This window comes from Brienomyrus brachyistius, chromosome 4 (genome assembly GCF_023856365.1).
Source record: "Brienomyrus brachyistius isolate T26 chromosome 4, BBRACH_0.4, whole genome shotgun sequence".
Taxonomy (NCBI): domain Eukaryota; kingdom Metazoa; phylum Chordata; class Actinopteri; order Osteoglossiformes; family Mormyridae; genus Brienomyrus; species Brienomyrus brachyistius.
The window spans coordinates 17,076,753-17,098,084 of record NC_064536.1 but is presented as its reverse complement, the minus strand read 5'-3'; the positions used below and the strand labels follow the sequence as shown (position 1 = coordinate 17,098,084).

At 42.5% G+C, this 21,332-nt stretch overlaps 1 protein-coding gene across 3 annotated transcripts in view; it reads right to left on the bottom strand.

The window, feature by feature from the left end:
* LOC125740765 (CTD small phosphatase-like protein) overlaps positions 1 to 8,721 on the bottom strand; it is a 45,569-nt gene extending 36,848 nt beyond the window's left edge. Inside the window, exon 1 of one of the 3 annotated variants that reach the window (XM_049012412.1) lies at positions 8,177 to 8,721. In XM_049012412.1, the coding sequence (XP_048868369.1) occupies positions 8,177 to 8,252 (76 nt within the window). In that variant the 5' untranslated portion in view covers positions 8,253 to 8,721. The remainder of the gene's footprint in view (positions 1 to 8,176) is intronic. The other 2 variants (XM_049012414.1, XM_049012413.1) reach the window with 2 other exon arrangements.
* Positions 8,722 to 21,332: the final 12,611 nt, after the last annotated feature.

The following is a 21,332-nucleotide window of genomic DNA, read 5'->3' as shown; positions in this document are numbered from 1 at the left end:
TTTATACATTTTTAGGGAACGTGCTTTTTAAATTAAATCTAAAATGCGACCTTTTTCTTAAGGCATTTTCATTTCAAGTGATTTGTGCTTTGATGTCAGTTGTTCGAAACATTCAATGAATAACCATAATTGGTTCATCTGTGTTTCCTTCAATTATTTTAAACTCAAAGATATAGTCTTTCGCTAGAAAAAAATTTACAGTACAAACCTTGTCAATGACAAAGAAATCAAATAACTGTTCATTAATGGTAAGGTAAAATGTTCAATTAATCGTGATACTGATTTGAGGTCATATTGCCCAGCCCTAAGTGACAGCATGTTGAACACTCATGTGTCAATTATAAATTTACATTTTATATTTTGAACTATTCAGTATGGTTTCAAATGTTTACCTTAGCAGCATGTACAGATGCAAGGATTCTCACACTTGAACAAAATACTTATATAAGGTTACTCCATAAATTGTAAAGATAATTGACAGCCTAAATTAAATGTATATAGAAATACCATAAGCCTACACTGGATAAGTGGTTGCAAGATGGACGGACAGCTGCTTCAGCTACACTACTCCAGAGGGTTCCGAGAGCTGCTTGTGCAGCACTTGGGAGATGCACCTGTCACCTGACATCAATGAGCTGCAGAACCCTGAATGAATCCCAGCCCAGAGACAACAAGAAACTTATCCTTCATTCGTAAATGTCAGTCCACGATCAACGATGTCAGGCTTTTCCGATTCCCGCTCCATCCAAGACAAAAACCTAGATATCTCACATTTTAATGTAGCACAGTGTAAGGGACTAAAAACTGCATACACATACATGTATAACACCTGTATAACAAACAAGAAAAACAACAGGGATGCAGCAGCTATGCTGCTTGGACCACAAAATATGTCTTTGTGCTGTTGTATGTAAAACACATGTACATCAACCTAATGGTAAATCCTTTATTTTCCATTTGCACAAGTACGACTACAGGTACATGGAAATTTTTCTCTTCACCTACCCAGTCTTGCTTTCCATAGCTTGGGGGTCACAACACAGGGTCAGTCAACGTGCAGCGTTCATTATCTTTAGCAGTTTTTGAGATATGGGTATTGGGGGACAAACTAACCTGATAAGCGGGGGTTACTCAGTTTAATTTCCATTATGAGTTCCTGCCACTGGTTGTGGATGCTATGAAACTCCTGATGAAATGTTTTTCAAGCTATTTTGGTACCTATTTTAGGTTAAATTGACCAACATTTCTGGTGGAACAGTTAAAAAAAATCATCTCAAACCAATTTCTGAAAGAAGTAACAACAAGGCAACCCTAATAAACTCTGCGCAAAGGGTCACTCTTTTAGTGGTTAATTGTACATTTAGTTAGAGCAGCCCTGACACTAAACCCCCTGCCCCATGTAACCCCCCCAAACACAACAGTGTTAGGGAGGGATGCCGACTTGGGGGAGGGGAGGTCAGTCTTGTCAACCAGGCTAAAGAAAGAAACGACACAAACCATGCCATGCATTCATGCAGCCTCTGTCATCTGAACGCCAGCTGTTGTGGTATTTTCACACACTGTCAAAGAGGAGTCAGGGTGGGTGGGGGGGGAGGGGTGCTTTAACGTGATGGCCTTGTAAGTGACCAGGACATCCTTCACACAGGCACCCTGTGAGCTCGCTCCACACGCTAGCGCTGCTACTCTGCCCCCCTCTTCTCTCAACAGTTTCCTTTCTTCCGCTGGCTTCCCCTGTCAACCGTTTATGCTTCCTGCGTGTTGGAAATGGTCTCTGATTAACCTTCCAAATACAGCACATGAAGAAAAGTCCTTTTTAAAATAATATTAGCTTCACAGAAGACATAAAATTCAGTATTTCATACTTATTCTCAAAAACCACATGGGTACAATGGTAATCGTTACAGAACCTGGTGTTTGCCCTACTTATCTGTGTTTCAGGGAACCTGCACTACTGCTGCGTCATCCAGTGCCGGTGGTTACGAGGCAGTCTGTTAGCTCTTCCCTAAAGATGGATGGCTGCCATAGCCATAAGCAATATTTAAAAACGACTTCAAAAGATCAGCTAAAAAGCCAAACTACGGCAGACATGATGCAAAGTCTCTCTTTTCCTCAGTACACAAAGGGACATTTTTAAAATAATGAGACAGCGGCATCAACTAGGAATCTGCGTGCCCATCATCCTCGGAGCATCCTGTTACCTGGGGATAGGGCTGTCGGTAACTGCTGAGATCCATCTGCACTGGAAAAAGCAAAGCACTGGAGAGAGGCTGAGGGAGTCACCAGTAAGCTTATTAGACTGCCAGAACTGCTCCGTTCATTCAAGCGTGCATTTCATGATGTTCCATCCAGAGGGTCAGTCGTGCCACGGCTCCTGACAGGCAGGGGGGCAGCTCAGAGGACCGATGAACCGAACATTAAGCTTACGGCCACTGGCGGCCGTGCAGTACCGCCGGACTGGCTTTCAGCTGGTACCATCCACTACCTGCGTTCAACCTGTCCAGTTATGCAAACACCTTTACCATCCCCCCCATATGACACTCAGTCTATTTAAGGCACCTGCAGGGCTCATTAACTTCATCATACCTGGCCAAAAAAAACAGAATCTTGGCTTAGACTGCACTTAACCTGAGAATATCACTATGACACATAGATACCCTAAGAATTCAAACTCAGGAATAAACTGAGGGATTTACTGTTCACAATGCTACTCGTCCCTTCATGTGATAAGCTCTGTTATGGTATAGCAATCATGATTAGTAGGTATTATACAAGTAATCCATCATTAATCAGCGCCCCCACAAATAGATGGGTATGAGACGCCTTTTTCTAGAGGATTTTTAAGGCAAGTCACTACTGCCATCTTCCCTAAAGATTACTTTTACCAACTGGCCTATGACAACTCCGAAAAGTTTTTCTGTGTTGATTAACACAAATACGTGGCATGCAGTGAATGAAACGGATTGAAATACTAATGAGTGGAGGAGTTTTTAAAAACCTTGAGAAAAATTGCCAGAATTACTGCACCTTGATTTATTCTTGCTGATGAAATCACTACATTTTCACACCAGATTTCGTCGTTAACTAACAGCCATCTACATCTACTGCAACTGCTTATGTTAAAGCTCACATTATGTGATACAACTCTCACTTTGGGACTGAAGAGACAAAGGAAATATGAAGTATTCAGTCTTCCCTGAGTGGAATGTGCAAGGTTCCTGGTGGCAATACAAGAAGGATACTGCTGAGATGTTCTCAAAACATGAGTGATGCAGGAGGAAGCAAGGTACATTTACTCTGTTTCACTTCTCACAGCAAAACAATGCTCAAGCCTACAACAAGAGATGGGCCGGCCGGTAATACAGAATGAGGTCACTTCTCAACTTACTTCCTGCTTTAACTAGACACTTGAGACTACTGGTGGGCGTTATGACAATTTATGGTGACCAGCTGTAATTGCATCCACAATATGTGTTTCAGAGTCATCACAAGAATTGTGATACAGCAATACTTAACAATATAACTGATAAATGTTTTCTGTACTCAAAACTTTTGTTAAAAAAAATAAAAAGCACGTTTTTTTACATGCACAGTATATACACACCTTAATTAAGATTAATACAACAAGCAGTGTTTGTTGTAAAGATAGAATAGCTGGTTAAGTGGTTATGGTTAATTAACATTACTATATACATTGCAACTGGGTTGGTCTGCAAACAAAAAAAACGTGCACTGTGTATTGTGATTGTAACCAAAAATATCGTGTTATATTACAGCCATATCGCCCACCCCTACTTCAGACCCATTCAAACAATCATGACGCATATTTAAATCCAATGGAAACGTGACTGCTATCAACGCACAAAAATGTGGGATTGTTTTCTTTCCAAAGGATTACACAAAACACACTAAAAAGTGATGCTGGTAAAATGGTACGTGTGCCAATAAGAACAGCTCCTAAGATTTCAATACACAAGCTGGGAAGTCACCTCCAAATAATTACTTAAATGCTTTTTAGGGAAAGATCTGTTCTTGTGTGCTTTATTTTATCATAACAGTTTTTATGAATATTATACAAACTGTATTTCATTTCCTATAAAATGACTTTGTATAGAATGCAGTCAAACTCCACCTCAGTACACCATGGAATGCTGTGTAAGGCTGGATATACAACAAAGTCTAGTAACAAAAACAACATATTGCCATCCATTAATGTCCACCAGAGGAAGCTCCTTGGGCATTGAACCAGCCGCTTTCAAAAATTAGGTTTTGGCCCACATTAACTATGGGATAACCTGAAAGAGGATGAGAGAACATCAACAGTTTATCAAAACAAAACAAAATAAAATGACCAGAACAAATATAATCACTTCAAAGAATAATGTCTTCAAGCTTCCTTTTTAAACAAATTAATAAACTGCGTGTAGATTTTAAAACAGGGGTCTCCAACTCTAGTCCTGCACCTTTTTGGTTTTCTCATTTAACACACCTGATTCTACTGCTATAAGGCTGTGTCCCGTTTTGACTGTGATCGCTCCACCCGATAACTAACAACTAACAGAACAACTTGTGCATCCTCCGCTACTTTGAGATGGCTGAATAGTTTTGAATTGTGTGTAAATTTTACCGTACAAGCTTTTTGCCTCGCCAATGCTTATTTGGCATAAGGGTCCCAGTTATGCTGTGTGGTGTGAAAGCAACATACGAAAGTGGCCAGGAACTTCACAAGTCCCCAGCCGAGACAGCCTAGGAACTTGTAACCAGGGACCAGGTTCCTTAAATTCAGTATGAAAGTGTCTCAGGAAAGTTGGAGACCCCTGTTCTAAAAGCATAAATCTTCAAGTTCACATGCAACCAGAGCAAAATTGGATTACAGTCAAAACCTCTGATAAGTAAGTACATGTTATCTTTTGCCCTTCGCCCAAAAATAACATTTTACTTAGAGAAAATAAGCAGATGATTTAAGGACAGACATGAATACAGAGGGCACTGCAAAAATGACCACAACATTTGTCCTTGGCACCGCTGTGACCAGTCCTTGCTCATACAAATTGCCATAATCAATGCACCAGATAATTTTCACAATGCCCGACTGAGTCGGAGGAGTGACAGGGCAGCTGCAGTAGAGGTATTTTTGTCCTGTACAGCTCTTTCTGAAATGGAAAAGGGATACCCCACAAGAGTGGGGATGCCATGGAACGGAGCACTCCATGAGCACGGTCATACGAGTATCATGACATTAGGTGCCTGACATGGAGAAGACAACGCAGGTACACAGAACTCTTTGGTGTTTAAATACATTTTCCAATCCACACACACTGACCAGTGAATGTGCAAAATAAGGACCAAGTCTGTATAGTGAAATCAGACAAACAAGAGTCCCTGCACACATGCACTATGTGGCTAAGCTGGACTTGCATTTTATACCAGATTACAAATTTAAAGATTCTGCACTCATTTTTCTCATTTCATTTTATACAGGTTATTTTGATAAACGCAAGTTATCTACCCAGCCGACATATCCGCTGCATTAGCGGGTGCCGGTTTACATTTTTATCCTTTGCAGCTCTAAGTGTAAGAAAATATCAGCCCTTTCAGTCACGTTGAGAGTGAGAAAAAAACGACATACTCTAGTCTCTTGTATAAAGCAATAGAAGGTCATAAAGTTTTAATTAAGCTTGTGTGCAGTTTCATTGCCTCATTCGAGTCAAACAGCTAAATGTACAGAAATACAAGCCACCAGTGTAGTGGAGTGCAGATAAAACTGAAAATTAAAGTTTAGGAGTCTTGGTTACAATGGGCAGCAGAACGTCCAGGTGCGCAATGCATACGTTTTTTCATAACTTGGTACTTAGTGAATAAAGTCAACATCAGTGATCTTGCAGCTGAAAAATTTCATACACAAGGTAAAAAAAACCTTAGTGAGAACTGGGGAGAAAATGTTTCCTTGGTGAACAGCTACAATACCTTAAAATGCACAGAAACAGAAAAAACACCCTGGACGGTTAAGTAACAGGTTCTTTATGTACTGACCCACTGATATGAAATTTGCATGAGGTTAAACGACACTTCACAAGAACCTTCAAAAACGAAGCAAACCTTATACAAACCAAATTATTTCCAGACAGCAGTTTTATACTTGACATAACAGTTAAAACACAAGCCATATGAAAAGTTTGTATTGTATAAATGTCTAACAAGCCACTTCAGCAGCTTTACAACTTAATCTTAAAAGAAGAAACTCTCAGAATGTTGAAATCTCAAACAAGAGCCATTTTAAACGGTCTGTTTTACTTTAAAAGACCTGAAAAATGAACTGTGTTAAAAAAATCACTGTGTGCTAATGCTTGGAGCGACATAATACAATATTTCCATTCTCAGTCAATCACTAACAACTGTGGGATCAAAATAAAGTTTCAGGCTGCGTGGAAAGTTATGAGGAAGGACAAGTTCTCTGGATTTTCTGCGGTGAACTTTCTCATGACAAATGTTTAGAGATATTACCAGTGTCTGTCCAATGATGCCGGTGATTTAGTGGTATCTTAATATCTACCAGTTTTACCATTCATCCATTAAATCAGTGAAGCCCTAATAACAACTATTTGTGTAAAGTGAGTATTTAAAACTACTTCTATTTTGAGAGGTCTTCCAGTTTAGATACACATTTTACTTCCATTTCTATCCATTTGAAACAAACAGCCAATTAATTACATCAGCCAGAAGGAAGTGCGAATTTACGGTTTTAAATTTAGATTTAAGAGTATTACCCCCATTTGCAAATACAGCAGTTTAGAGGAAGCAAGCAAGACCAAAAGCATACACATGACATGTGAGTAAATACTGAATAATAACTTATACAGAGAGACTCCATTGCAACACTTCAGATTACATGAACACTGGGAGAGGCACCCCAATAAAAGTGAATTAATCACATCATATCTCCTGGTTTGTTCCTCTGGGTTTTGCAATACGGTAGCTAGAAGCAGCAGTCAATTTCTCCCAGGGAAAGACTTAACAGGAGTGTTTTCAAATGATCAAAAAAAAAAAAACATTATCTAGCGAGTACATTCTACCATACTTAAATTTCAGTTTACCACCCATAGCTAGATTATTTATCAACACAAACATATGGTCACGTAACATCTGCTACAGCTAAACCATAACTATAGGAGACATTAAGTTCACTGTCAATTTGGGAACCCAAATTATTCATATAGATGACTACTTTTAGAAATCAGCCCCTTAATTACATCCGTGTAACTCCTCTTTTCACGCAGATTAATAACTTTGCCCGAACTGAGGGTGTCATTAGAGGAGGAAATGCCATCGAACCGAGAGGGCACACTCTGGAAACTAAAACCAAGCGGGGTGACAGCACGGCGAAGCGCCATATTGCCTAATAGCCAAGAGCCATGCACGTTTCGCCGTCCAGCTCGATGCGCTCCGTAACGTCTGAGAGCAGGAGCAGACGCGACAGGCTGTAGTCCGAAGCAGACGTGCTTGATTCCCCCAATCAGGCCAATGTTGCAAGCCGACAGCAGTTACGCCGTCAGTCGCTTTGTGCCCCCCTCCGCCGCTTTATACGCTCAGTGATTTTTAAAATGACATCTCCTAGGCAGGGAGCTACGCACAAGAAGTCTACCTCCTCTGCACTGTGGATAACAGTACATTTAGACCCCGAAATGGCCATATTTACTAACAGACCCAGTATTTACTAACAAATCCCGTATTTACCAGCAGAGCGCCGAGGGTCGGGGTTAGCTGCGCGGCTAACTCCCCCGTATGTTTAGATGGCTCGGGCTAGCTGGCTAGCCCTGCGCGAGCGCAACCCAAGCTGGAAGACAGGGAATTCAAACGCGGAGAGTGGCCAGCAAAGCGCCACACATTTCAGAGTTTATTTATTATTCTTTTACATGTAAACATGCGAGCCGATCAGTTAGCGAAACGGCACCACCAGACAAGCAAAGTTTCCCGATCTGTCTTTGATTTTTCCTTTTTCTTTGCATTCTCTGGCGAACTCAATGAAATCACCTTGCTTCTCTCTGCCAACCAGTCCAATAGTTAGACAGCGACGTAACCAGTCAAATAGCTGGTAGTGCAACTCAACTAGTCAAGTACCGGACGAGCGTTACCTAGTAATGCTGACTAGCTGGTGGGCTCCAGCAGAAAGCGACCTTACCTTTTTCTTGACTTGAAGAAATTATCTCCTCCTCCTTGGGGTTGGAAACCTGGGTTATTATGGACGTGTTGTCCATGGAAACTGGATGTTTACCCCCCTTTTCCAAACTGGCGTAGCCGCTTTGATTTTACAGTAACTAGCTAGCCGTCTTCACAAGTCCAGCTAGCTAACGGTGACCGACCACGAAACAGCCCCGGCCCCCCCAATCACCGGGCTCCTTTATACACACGCGAACGTCAAAAACCACATTTAGAAGGACAAAAAGAAAATAAAGAAGTTTCGCGTCTATATAAAGCGAGGGCTCGATTCCGCATCGGGGAATAGCTTAGTGTATGGAGAAAAAAAATGGTTTTTAAAAAAATAGCTGCCTCCGTCTGTATATGTCGGCTTGCCGAGTTAATGTCTCAGTCACGGCGGAGGGCTGCTTAATCCCGGGTCTTCGATAGACCTTTCACCGAAACGGAGACTATTTCCCTGCGCTCCGTCCAACATGGAGGCGGCGACCGTTTGAATCCACAAACGGATCGGCGGCAGCGGCGGAGGCGGTTTCTAGGAACCCCCGGCTCCCCCTCCCCGCGCGCCAAACCCCCCGCCCTCCCCGCGCGCCGTCCCCTCCCATTGAAAATAAAGGCCGGCTCCGTGTGTCACAGTGCAGCGTTATTGACGCCTTAGCTTTCTGCGACCACCCCGAGTTCCTTTTTAGTGCAGCCCAGAGCCGCTGGTCGTGCCAGTGCGCAGAAACGGAGAGACGAGTTTCTAACGCGCGGAAATTTACCAACGCAAGATTAAACAAAATACAGTATTAAAAGACAGATTAAATGTTTGACCATGTGATTGTTGTATTATGCCAACAATCACCAACGTATCACTCCATAAATTACCCAGCAAAATTAATAAGTACTTTCAGATTTTTGGGTTTATGCGACTGTTAATATTTCAATTTCTATGTTTATTTTAAAACTGTATGCGACTTTAATATGTAGGCCTAATTTAATGCGTTGAAGGCCAAGGTCGGAATAACGAAAACGATATTCAGTTTACAGCTGTTTAGTTAATATAAACAGAATCCAATATTTTTAATGATGGCATTTTGCAGATGCAGAACATGTGAATAATTATTTAGTCAAGTTATTAAGTTAATGTACTTACATAAATATATGACACTCTCAAAATATATTGATCAGACAACCTTCATCTTCCTCAAAGATCTGGTCCTGTAATCCTGCCAACTTTGGTCAGATGGCTGGCATGACATTTTCAGTTTGAGACTAGTCTGTACACATCTGCACATGCATTTTCATGTATTTAACAGTTATATTACCTGGTTAATAGTCTGTAGGTTTTGCAAATGGCCCTAACGCTTTTGGTGTAGCTAATATTAGGTTTATAATGGAATTATATAGATTTGCCGTAAGATTTCTTAAGAGAACGTAAGAGTCTGAAAGAGTGTCACTCCAGATGCGTGAGAGTTGGCAGCCCTGATAAGTCAAATAGTTGCAGCAATTTTCATTTTTCGATCCTCTGTTCAAGGAGGAAGTTATTAATAGATGGATCCCACTCTCAAAAATCTCTATTGAGTAAATCAATACATAGGACACAGGGATAAAAATCAGCATGCGGAACCGCTCGGTAATGTTCGGAAAATGAATGAGCTGGTAGGCTGAAATGGATGTGAGTGTATTAAAGTTCAAAATGGGAGCTGTGCCCTCAGATGATTGGTATGTCAGGACATGAGACGTGAAACGCACGTGGACTGCAAATAACAGCCAATGGAGGGAAGTGGGGGGAGTAGTTAAGGAACAGAATATCTCAGAGATGAAACAGGCAGACATTCTCTGGAGGTCTTCGCACTTGTTTGAGGACCACTGTAACTGTCCAGCACAAAGGTCAGCCACAGCAATCCAGTCAAATTAAAAATAAGCATAGCTGGGGTTATTATTGGCAGATTACAGCTACCTCAAGGGACGAAGAGACGTACAAATGTCACCGCTGTGAAGATGAACAGGAAGCTGGCAGTAACATTGGCTGAACTTATGAAGTTAAATTAAATGCATGCAAGTTAAATGTAAATATCTATCTACAAACACTTAATTATACACCTCAATTATGAACCTCTTCGCAACACACAGATACATTTACACTAAGAAGCTTTAATGACTGAATAATTAATTGACTGTAGATGGTCAAAGCAGTGCAATGGATCATTTAGTCAACATAACGTCCCACTCATCTCCAGTCTCAGTCAATATTGTCCCTAGTTGTAAATGGTTGTATTACAAGTGAATCGGTTTATCAGGCGCTTAATTGTCTGTCAGCATGGGAGACATCGGTGTTTGGGTACCATTTCCCTTTTGTTTATAGCAGAGCAAGACAACAGTAATGACACTTGATAGAGTGATAGAGGGGAATGCAGTGAACAGAGATTCTCCATGCAGTCTGGCTGAAACTGTAGCTCAGATAAACCACGTATCCCTGACTCCTTTTTGTATCAAATAAACTACACTAAATTTCATTGCCTTCCACAGAATGATTTTTTAAAATAGGAACTGATGTTTTTCAAATGCATTTTTGGCCAGGCTAGTATGTCATCTCCACCAGTAAGACCTTTGTCTGGTCTTTCATGTGAAATCAATTCTTCTCCTTCTTAATTCTTCCGAAGCAGGTCTTTATCAACTCTGATTTTCTTCTAATAGTCCACCAGATCTCCGCTCTTCCTCTGGTATCACAAGCAATTCCAATTTAATTGAAATAGGTAGAACTGAAATTGCCTACAGTGTGTTATTCTGTGCCTGAGTGCATATGTTTGTTTGCTCGTGGGAATTTTACTTAAATAAAAATGTTCTGAGGGCAGAATGAAAAAGACTGGTTCTGAGATATAACCAATCAGATTGTAGAGGAGGTGGGTCCAACTAGAAGAGGTGGTAACAAGACATCAGATTGATTGGCCCCACTTCTTCTAGTTGTTTGGATCTACCTCCTCTACAATCTGATTGGTTCAGAGAGATAACCAGTCTTTTTTTTTGTTCTACCGTCAGAAGATTTTTGTGTAAGTAAAACTTCCATGAGCCATTTGCTTGCCTTGCACAGGGCGGGATTTTCGTGCAGGGTTTCCCCTCAGCTTCCTGGGATAGGATCCAAGCTCACCTGCTATCCTGTATTAATATAGCAGATGGAATATGGATGGATGGATGCATTATCTTACCCGGTCATGATTTAATATGCCTGTATGTACATTATCCATGGTACATTTCTTGATCTGATCGAACATTAACATGCTGATGAATTAGTTTGGTTGTGGGTTAAAGAGGCAACACTCTGGTCCTTTGTTTTAGCAAAGTGCTTGTTACGTGAACATTGTATTACACTTCGCTGAATTTATCTGAAATCTGATGACCATGGTCTTCCATTAAGCTATGGTCATTAAACCCCCAGATGTCTTAGTATTACAGAATGCTTCCAGAAAACACAAATTCTCTGCATGTGATGTTTTGCTGCTACTTATCAAGCGGCGATGTACATGGGCGCCACAGGCAGAGTGCCCCCCCCCCCCCACACACAAAATATGAAATCACCCTTCACAGTCGTCTAAAAACAGTATTTGGCAAGTTGTAGTCATATTGCCAAGTATGACAGCATCCTTTCTTTTCAAACACTATTGTATGCTGAAAAAGTTATCTTATGACTTATTAAATAATTGTTAAAGTATCATTAATGTCATAAGTTGTATTGTTTTGTTATTAGGACTAAATTAAAAATACTTAAAAATTCATAACTCAAACATTGCTCTCCCCAAGACACAAAGAACAGAAATTGGTGTTACAATTACCTGCCTGTACAAATTATGTTTCCACTCGCATAGCTTCTCTTAAGAAAACAAATACAACGACGTTGGGAAGGAAGAGCGCCCCCTCCTGGTCAGCAACTTCTGGTTCTGTCTTTAGGTACTGTAGCTGTTAAGCGTCCCCCGTTCCTGGTCCCCGCCCCCAGGCCCAGCAAGACTTCCTAATCCATCCCATACAGGGTTCCAGAAGCCTGCCAGGATGGGAGGAGACGGGGTTGTCGACAGGCTCTATATAAAGCTCTGAGACAGCCTGGCCGCCAATAAAACACCAGGTACAACGGCAAGTGTAACGCGAAATCTCTGACTGACGGCCGGTTAAGTTGGTTTTAACCGATAATGCGATCAGTATTTTCTAATCAAATATGTAATGGTCCCCGACACAAAAACAACCAAGTGCACTAGATCCAGCATGCATGGAAATTTCAGACTACAATGATTTTTAAATGTTTTTTTATTATTATTATTTAACAGTTATTTAGTATTCGGCAGCGTTGGGGTGGTTCTGTTTCGGTATTTGCCATCAGGCTATTATAACTGCAGAAAGAAGTTGTAAAACACATGTACATGCAATATAATTCATGTCACTACTGTATCCTGCTGACAACAAAGATCCAAATCTGCTGCTTGACTGTTTTGGCTTCTTGTGCAAAAACGCGCACCGTTCCAGTTCTCAAGATTATGAGATTGATTGCTTTGGGCAGAGTTCGGCAAGTTCATTTCGTAATTATTTTGAACAGAGTACAAGGTGAGACGAAAAAAAAGCAGCGAGAAGAAAATGAGACAAACTGGGCCAAACCGTAATCTTCGAGATTGATGCGCATATTGAGAAATGAGAGAAATGACGAAATACAAAGTAAAAATGATGGAGAGAGAGGGGTCATTAGTCACCTACAGTAGCAGAGGGAACAGGCAGGAGACTAGAGAGCTGGGACGGTAAGCTGAAAAAGCACCCTCACCAAGTCGGTGAAATGCTGAATGAATTATGCATGGTTATCACACGAAGCGGAGAATGATGGATCCGTTGCTTTTAATTATTGACAAGGCAGCTGATGAATGCGATAACCGATCGCTCCGGATCTCTGCCGATCCAGCAGGGACGTAGCAGAGACGGGACGTGAGAGTGATTTACAGTCACCTGTACCTCTCTATAAACGACCTGACACGGAATTACAAATCATCACCGTGCAGCTCTGCATCGTCTCTGTAAAAGCTGGAAAACGGAAAGCTATGGGAAACCCGCAGTAGTAGGAGATCAGAGATTGTCCCCTTTTCTACTTGGGCTCCTCCTGCGAGACCTACTTGCTTTGCGTCGCCTCCTGCACCCTAGGTGCAGACGACTAAATGCGGGCTGTCTGATGCCCGTGTTCGGCGGTTATGTAATGGCTTCACAGAGGAAACCTTGAGTCTGTGCCTTTTATTTACGGTTGCGTAACCGACAAAGCGTAGGCTGCAGACACGCTCATCTACCACCGGCTTTCCTGGCGTGCCTTAATATGGGCTAAGGAGCCATTCACTTAGTTTTCAGTAACGTTCTGGCAGCCAAATTTTCCTTCTGTCCTCGGCCAAACACAGCCCTTTGTATTACTCAACACAAACGTCTCTTCCAGTCAAAAAAAAAAAAAAAAACAGTTTCAGCTTCGCAGGTCTAAGAAAAACGCATACCTTAAGTGGACATCTGTGTTATGAGTGATGGGAATCAATTATAGATATCAAATAAAACATAAAAAAACTGTGGAAAAAAAACTGCACAGATGTAATACATTTAAAGCATGCAGAAGCAGTGATATTTTGATATTTTTCATTCTGCACGTTTAACATTTCTCCTACAGACTTGCTTTATCGATTTCAGTGACCGCTACCATGTAATATCAAGGTCCACTCACGGAGCCCTGCTTGGTGTGAAAAATTGATTTAACTCATTCATTCGTTTAATATTTCACAGGTCGAGTGTAGGTCCCCTCAGATATTATTACCAAGTCTGCGTTTGGGCTACTCAGACAAAGGCTTATTGGGCAATGTGAAAAAGTAATGACTCATTTTGTTCAATAGTGATAATGCTGTTCCAATGAACATGTTACATTTCCAGAACAGGCACATTTCTGATAACGCTTTCGATTTTAGTGATACACAGGTAAAAGTCAGGAATGTGACCCAGCTCAGTCAGCTTGTTCTATATTCTACAATTGGCTGCTGTTTGCTATTCATGCTACCAAAGGTATGTCATTAGTTGCTACGATGCTCTCTGTTTCCATCCCTTCAGTGGAACTTGGCACAGACGACCCGCGCTATTAATTATACAGGGGCCCACCTGACACGCATCCCAGCGTGCCTATTTGGAACGCAAGGGGGGAAACGGCTCCTTCAGCAATTCATTGAGGCGCCTCCAAGGTCAGATACACACCGTTGCTTTTGCGTAGAGAAAAAAAAGAAGAGTGATAAAGACGCTCCAAAGAGGTTTGAAGAATACAGCTGGGCCGTCCAATAGCCAAATCACCTTCCGGAAAGTTCTCAAGTTCCTCCAAGCAAGATGCGGTGCATTGGTGCTGAGGTGGATGGCAGATGTAGGGGACGTGCGGGCCGTTGGCGTGTCATACGCTAGCAAGTGACGGCTGTGTGGGGGGGACAGGTGAGCGCCCCCACCCCTCCCAGGGCCCGGCGTCCTCTGCCCGTCTGCTCGCTGGACGGGTGACGCTGGCGAATCGTCGCGGAGAGTGATCTCTGCCAAGCCGCCAGCGTTGCGTCCGGCACAGACGAGTGACATTGAAACGAAGTGATTCAGAAGCTAGAGAAAGGAAGAAAGAAAAAAGTGTTTCCGAGTCGATGTCAGAGGAGGGGATGTCTGGACGTGATAGACTTGCACCGCATAATAGGAGCATTAGAGTACGTGTCTGCCAGGGTGATCTTGCTGAGCGTTTGCTTTGGCTGCAGTCGGAGAGGCTCAGCTTCAGCCGCGTGGGTAAGCGATCGCCATCCGTGTCGCCCTGAACAGCGCAAGCCCACAGCTTTCCGACTACCTCACAAAATCAGAAATGACTCCCTGTAATAAAAAACCCTGGTAGCTTCTCTCTGTAGTGGACTTTACTGGGAGAGCTGCTGGTAAAGTCAGGCCTGCTGCCTGGGGAAGCTTGTAACACAGGAAGTCATCTATTAATTAAAATAAAAAAAATGTTTTTGGCCTTGGACCTGAAGTCTTAATTGGAATCCCATGGACAGTGCTAGCTTCAAGACTACCATGTGAAGGAAGGTGTTGCTGGTGTCTTCCCAGAATGCTTCATTGTAACTCTTGTCATTTTTTCTCCCTGTGTGTGAAGCGCATGTCTGTCAATATCCTACTGGGGACCTGTCTGCTGCAGACCACAGTGTTACTTCCATCTGCAGTTTTTCCTCATTCTAGTGGAACATGACCCCATCGTGCTCCTTTCCAGCCTAATATTGTTTATAAAAAGGATATTTTCTACAACACGCATCCTGATGCCCAGTCAATCATTCATTCATCCTTCCTCTAACCTTTTATCCTGGGCAGGGTCGTGGGGTGGGGTGGGGTGGGGGGGGGGGGGGGGGTGGAGCCTATTCCTGGCAGCTCAGGACACAAGGCTGGGGTACACCCTAGACAGGATGCCAGTCTATCACGTTATAGACTGCACAAAACAGGATGTTTACATTATTAATGTAAGTGCTGTACATCAGCGATTCCTCTACCATAATAATCCTACCCTGTAGCCTTCCTGCATAAAACAGCAGTCCCACGGACACTCACACGGTGTGTCCAACACTCTGGCACATGTAGCGCATTAGCCTCCCCTGAGAGGGTGTCCCGTTTCCCTTACACTCGCCATGATGAACCCACTACGCATTGGGCTATAAAAAACCGCTTAGCATGAACACCGCAGACACTCGTCGTAAGGGACCGGCGACGTGAGAATTATGGGTAGAATCGGGGGTCAGCCAGGTTCATCCATAACACATGATGGGCAACTTTCAATTATTACAGAAAATGAATATATGTCATTTTTATGTGTCAGAGATAAAAAGATAATGACAGACTGACATCCCATTAAAATCTCTCTAAAGAAATAATATTAGACAAAAATGGCGATGTACATTAAACTAAAGGAAATTTACATGGCTTCTGCTAAGGTTAATAATCTTAATTTCTTTGCTCTATCTTCTGCCATTAGATCTCTCTGCCCCCATTTAAAATAATCAACAGCCTAAGACAGCAATTCATTACTGGAGAAAATAAACTTAATTAGGGCATAGAGTTTTACTTTAATCACCAGATTCACTTGACCCAAGTATCTTCACTGAAGAAAGTCATACTGACACAGTAATACAGTCTTAATGAACAGAAGTGTGAGATCAAGGGTCACATCCCAATTGGACAACATGCAAAGCATGTAAAAAATTTTCGGACGAACATAAGAGAGTATTTTAAAGCCAAGAATGGAGCAGAGTTAAGGTTCAGTGACTGTTTCTGATACCTGCTCATTATTGCTAACGTTTTTTATAGAATTATTTTAATCTTGGCAGCAGCGAGCACCCAGCCAACACATGCGGGCACTGGGATATGAATGGCCAGAATCCAAAAAATGTATGTGTTTGCATTTTGTTAACGCTGCGGACCCCAAGGCCCATGGATGGATAACACTTCAATCGGAAAACATCATACAGCTGGACCAGCTGTATGATGCCTATATCCTCAAAGGTAACCCTAATCCTGTACTGTCAAAACTATCCCTAATCCCTCACTCTCGAAGCTAACCTAACTCCCCACTCTCAAAGCTAACCCTAATCCTGTACTGTCAAAACTATCCCTAATCCCTCACTCTCGAAGCTAACCTAACTCCTCACTCTCAAAGCTAACCCTAATCCTGGACTGTCAAAACTCTCCCTAGTCCCTCACTCTCAAAGATAACCTAACTCCTCACTCTCAAAGCTAACTCTAATCCTGTACTGTCAAAACTATCCCTAATCCCTCATGCTCAAAGTTAACCCTAATCCTGTACTGTCAAAACTATCCCTAATCCCTCACTCTCAAAGATAACCTAACTCCTCACTCTCAAAGCTAACCCTAATCCTGGACTGTCAAAACTCTCCCAAATCCCTCACTCTCAATGCTAACCTAACTCCCTACTCTCAACGCTAACCTAACTCCCCACTCTCAAAGTTAACCCTAATCCTGTACTGTCAAAACTCTCCCTAATCCCTCACTCTCAACGCTAACCTAACTCCCCACTCTCAAAGCTAACCCTAATCCTGTACTGTCAAAACTCTCCCTAATCCCTCACTCTCAAAGCTAACCTAACTCCCCACTCTCAAAGCTAACCCTAATCCTGTACTGTCAAAACTCTCCCAAATCCCTCACTCTCAATGCTAACCTAACTCCCTACTCTCAACGCTAACCTAACTCCCCACTCTCAAAGCTAACCCTAATCCTGTACTGTCAAAACTCTCCCTAATCCCTCACTCTCAACACTAACCTAACTCCCCACTCTCAAAGCTAACCCTAATCCTGTACTGTCAAAACTCTCCCTAATCCCTCACTCTCAAAGCTAACCTAACTCCTCACTCTCAAAGCTAACCCTAATCCTGTACTGTCAAAACTATCCTTAATCTATCACTCTCAAAGTTAACCCTAATCCTGTACTGTCAAAACTATCCCTAATTCCTCACTCTCAAAGCTAACCCTAATCCTGTACTGTCAAAGCTAACCCTAACCCTGCACTCTCAAAGCTAACCCTAACTGCGCACTCTCAAAGTTAACCCTAATCCTGTACTGTCAAAACTATCCCTAATCCCTCACTCTCAAAGATAACCTAACTCCTCACTCTCAAAGATAACCATAATCCTGTACTGTCAAAACTATCCCTAATCCCTCACTCTCGAAGCTAACCTAACTCCTCACTCTCAGAGCTAACCCTAATCCTGTACTGTCAAAGCTAACCCTAACCCTGCACTCTCAAAGCTAACCCTAACTGCGCACTCTCAAAGTTAACCCTAATCCTGTACTGTAATAGCTAACCCTAACCCCGCACTCTCAAAGATAACCTAACCCCACACTCTCAAAGCTAACCCTAATCCTGCACTCTCAAAGCAAACCCTAATCCTGCACTCTCAAAGCAAACCCTAACTCCACACTCTCAAAGCTAACACTAATTCTGTACTGTCAAAACTAACCTTAACCTTGCACACTCAGAACTAACCCTAACCGAGCACTTTCAAAGCTAACCCTAACCCTGCACTCTCAACGCTAACCCTAACCCTGCGCTCTCAAGGCTAACCCTAACCCTGCGCTCTCAAGGCTAACCCTAACCCTGCGCTCTCAACGCTAACCCTAACCCTGCGCTCCCAAGGCTAGTCCTAACCTTGTGTTCCCCAGCAGAGCACTAAAGCATAGCCATCTCTGTTTCATTTAAAAATGAAAATCACAGACAAAAAGCCGACAGAAATGTGAATATTCACCTGTTCCTTCCAAGATATATTTCATTTTGCACTGGACTGTTTTTCTCAAAATCTACCATGTAATTTTGCTAATTAGTTTCAGAGCACAGTACCCTGAAAATTACACCAACAGAATTACATTTAATTGGTGCCTATAGTTGTATTTAATTAGAATGTTAAGTGTGTTGTAACCATAATTTGGTTTGTGACTGAACCTAACCATGCGATCTGGCCCTGGGGCCCTGGGCTGGGCTTCTCACAGGAATATCTCAAACGACAGCTATGTGGAACTCCAGAAAGAATGTCATGCCGATTGAGTGTGTTTGCCAATGTCAGCGTGTCTTCTGAGAGACAGAAAAATGCAAGACAGTGGGACAGAGCTGTTTGAAAGATATTAAAGCCCAACTTCAGAAAGGCTTACTTAGGACAATGACAATTAAATTAAGCTCAAAATCTATTACCATTGTAATGAATTAAATGTAAATATCATATCATCAGATGAAAACTCATGATTACACTAGATTCTTTTTAAAAATATGTTATCTTTGGGAGAAAGAGAGTAGACCAAATTGCAATTCACTTAGTACAGCAACAACTAGCTGTGCATTATTAGTAAAACATCACAATTGCTGATAAAAAAATACAATTTCTCAACCCAGTGATAAAAGTTCACTCAGCTCTGAGCTCGCTGTCCTTTTCCGCTGCCCCTGACAAGCGTTTGATCAGCTTGCATAAGCTAGCCAATCATTCATTCACAATTACAATCACAATTGTAATCAACCAATGAAATGAAGCAATGTCCATCATGGCGCGTTAAGCACGTTACGGATTGCACGGCGAGCCTGCCATAGCCCCCCTCCACCCCACCCCCCACCTTATAGCTTAGCTCTCAATAAGCACGTCCCCGCAGAGTGCTTTGATCAACCGGGCTGTCTCTGCAGAGATCTGCACTAGACTTTTTGATTAGGCGCAAGGCTTCGGGGCACTGGCCCAGCAACTCTGCTTGGTAACACGGAATCTGGGCTCTGAAGCCTCTAGGGCACGAGTAAATTTGCATACCAAACACTTCAGATCACTGGAAATGCGGAGATTCGGAATCAAAAACTTCCATCCATCCATCCATCCATCCATGTCTGGCAACTAAAAGGTATTCATATTCAGTCTGAAGATATTCATTCAGTTATAAATGACATCATACAGCATGCATATTTCTTTTAAGGTGAGGGCGTCATTAGGACCACGAGGTGAATGAAATTAGCCTCCTCAGGAACAGAGGGTCCTGGTTTTTTCTTGATGCTAACTGGGCCGGTGAGAATAGACTCCATGGTCTAGAGAACCGCACCAATCGTGCACAGGGGGACGGGTCACAGCAAGACAAGCCCAAGGTTCCTCCAGGTATGTGCCGCGCGACAGAGAATACTCTCCACCGGCGTGGTAGGTCAAGGTGATGCTCTAGTCTTAGATTCGCCACTGTGGACAGGGCCTTTGGGGTCAGGAGGCCCCTAAAGGACAGGGAGGCCTTCTGGAAGCATCCGACAAACAGGTGGCCGGCCATGTTATTCCTGTAGGCATGCCAAAGATAGCAACCTAGCGGGGATGGGAATTGCTGTTGCGGTTCAGCATGAGCACAAAAAGAATAAAAACCTAACTGCATCTACAGTGCTGGGTGTTAAACACAAAAATCAAATAGACATTCTTTGTTTGTAACACTTGCTTTTTATTCCGGAAATGTTGATTTACAACAGTTCAAGCAAATCAAAATGAATTGCAATTAAAAATTAACGTCTGCCTGAGATACAGAATTTGTAAAGCAGGGCTGATTTGAAAACGGATTATCTACAATATTTGCTTTTTGATCCGGAAATGTTGATAATGACAGCAATAAGCGATTAAGCAAACAGCTTCTGTTTAATGAATAATATTATCAGTGTATTGGGCTCTCTAATTAATATCCATATCAAAAGACAGCAGTTGTTCCTTTTGCAGTATGACGGGATCAGGATTAAAGTTATTGAAATTCATTCTCCACCCGTCTCTTTATTGGTATTATAACATGCAAACTGCTGCTCTCCTTGGCACTGGACAGTGGCTGGAGGAGAGGATGACATGAAGGTCCAGTGTGGAGAACATCAGGCTCCCCTGATGCTCCAGCTTCCTTCGCCCCCAAAAAGTACCTCAGTCAAAGCTCAGCACCTCTTTCCCAGTGCCTCCAGTACCCATTGAATGCTTCTATCTCAGTAGCATCCATTTCAAAACCAGTTTTCCCCCAGGGAGGGGACACCACCACCTCCCTACCACAGTTAAAAGCTTTTAAAACCTTTTCCCCATCCCTCATCTCCCCCAGTCCCACAAGCAAATGCTGCTGGTCTGTACTGGGAAAACATGGCCTAGGTCAGCATTCTTTGGGACCAGCCAGTAATGCCTCCGTCCAGATTGATTTCACGTCAGGCCCGATGTTCATCTCCTCAGATGTGGCTCAATACAATTAAAATCACTCCTTGTTAAAAAATAACCACCCCGCTCTCTGTAGACAACCACGGAAGAATCCTTTCAACAGATGAAAAAAACTAATCTTTCTATCAATAACTAGATTTAAAAATGTAAATACGAGTAAAAGGATCCACAAATCTTATTCACTGACAGCTTCTGGTTACTCACTCGCCGCTGTAATGGATCGCCAACTTGGTAAACATTAATTCCATCCATCTTCCAACCGTTTATCCTGGTCAGGGTTGCAGAGGAGGGGACCTGGAGCCGATTCCTGGCGGAACAGAGCACCAGGCTGGGGTGCACCCTGGATGGGATAACAGTGCAGTGCTGGGCGCATACTTGCACACACTCACACACAGACTTTTGGTGGGATTCAAACCCCTA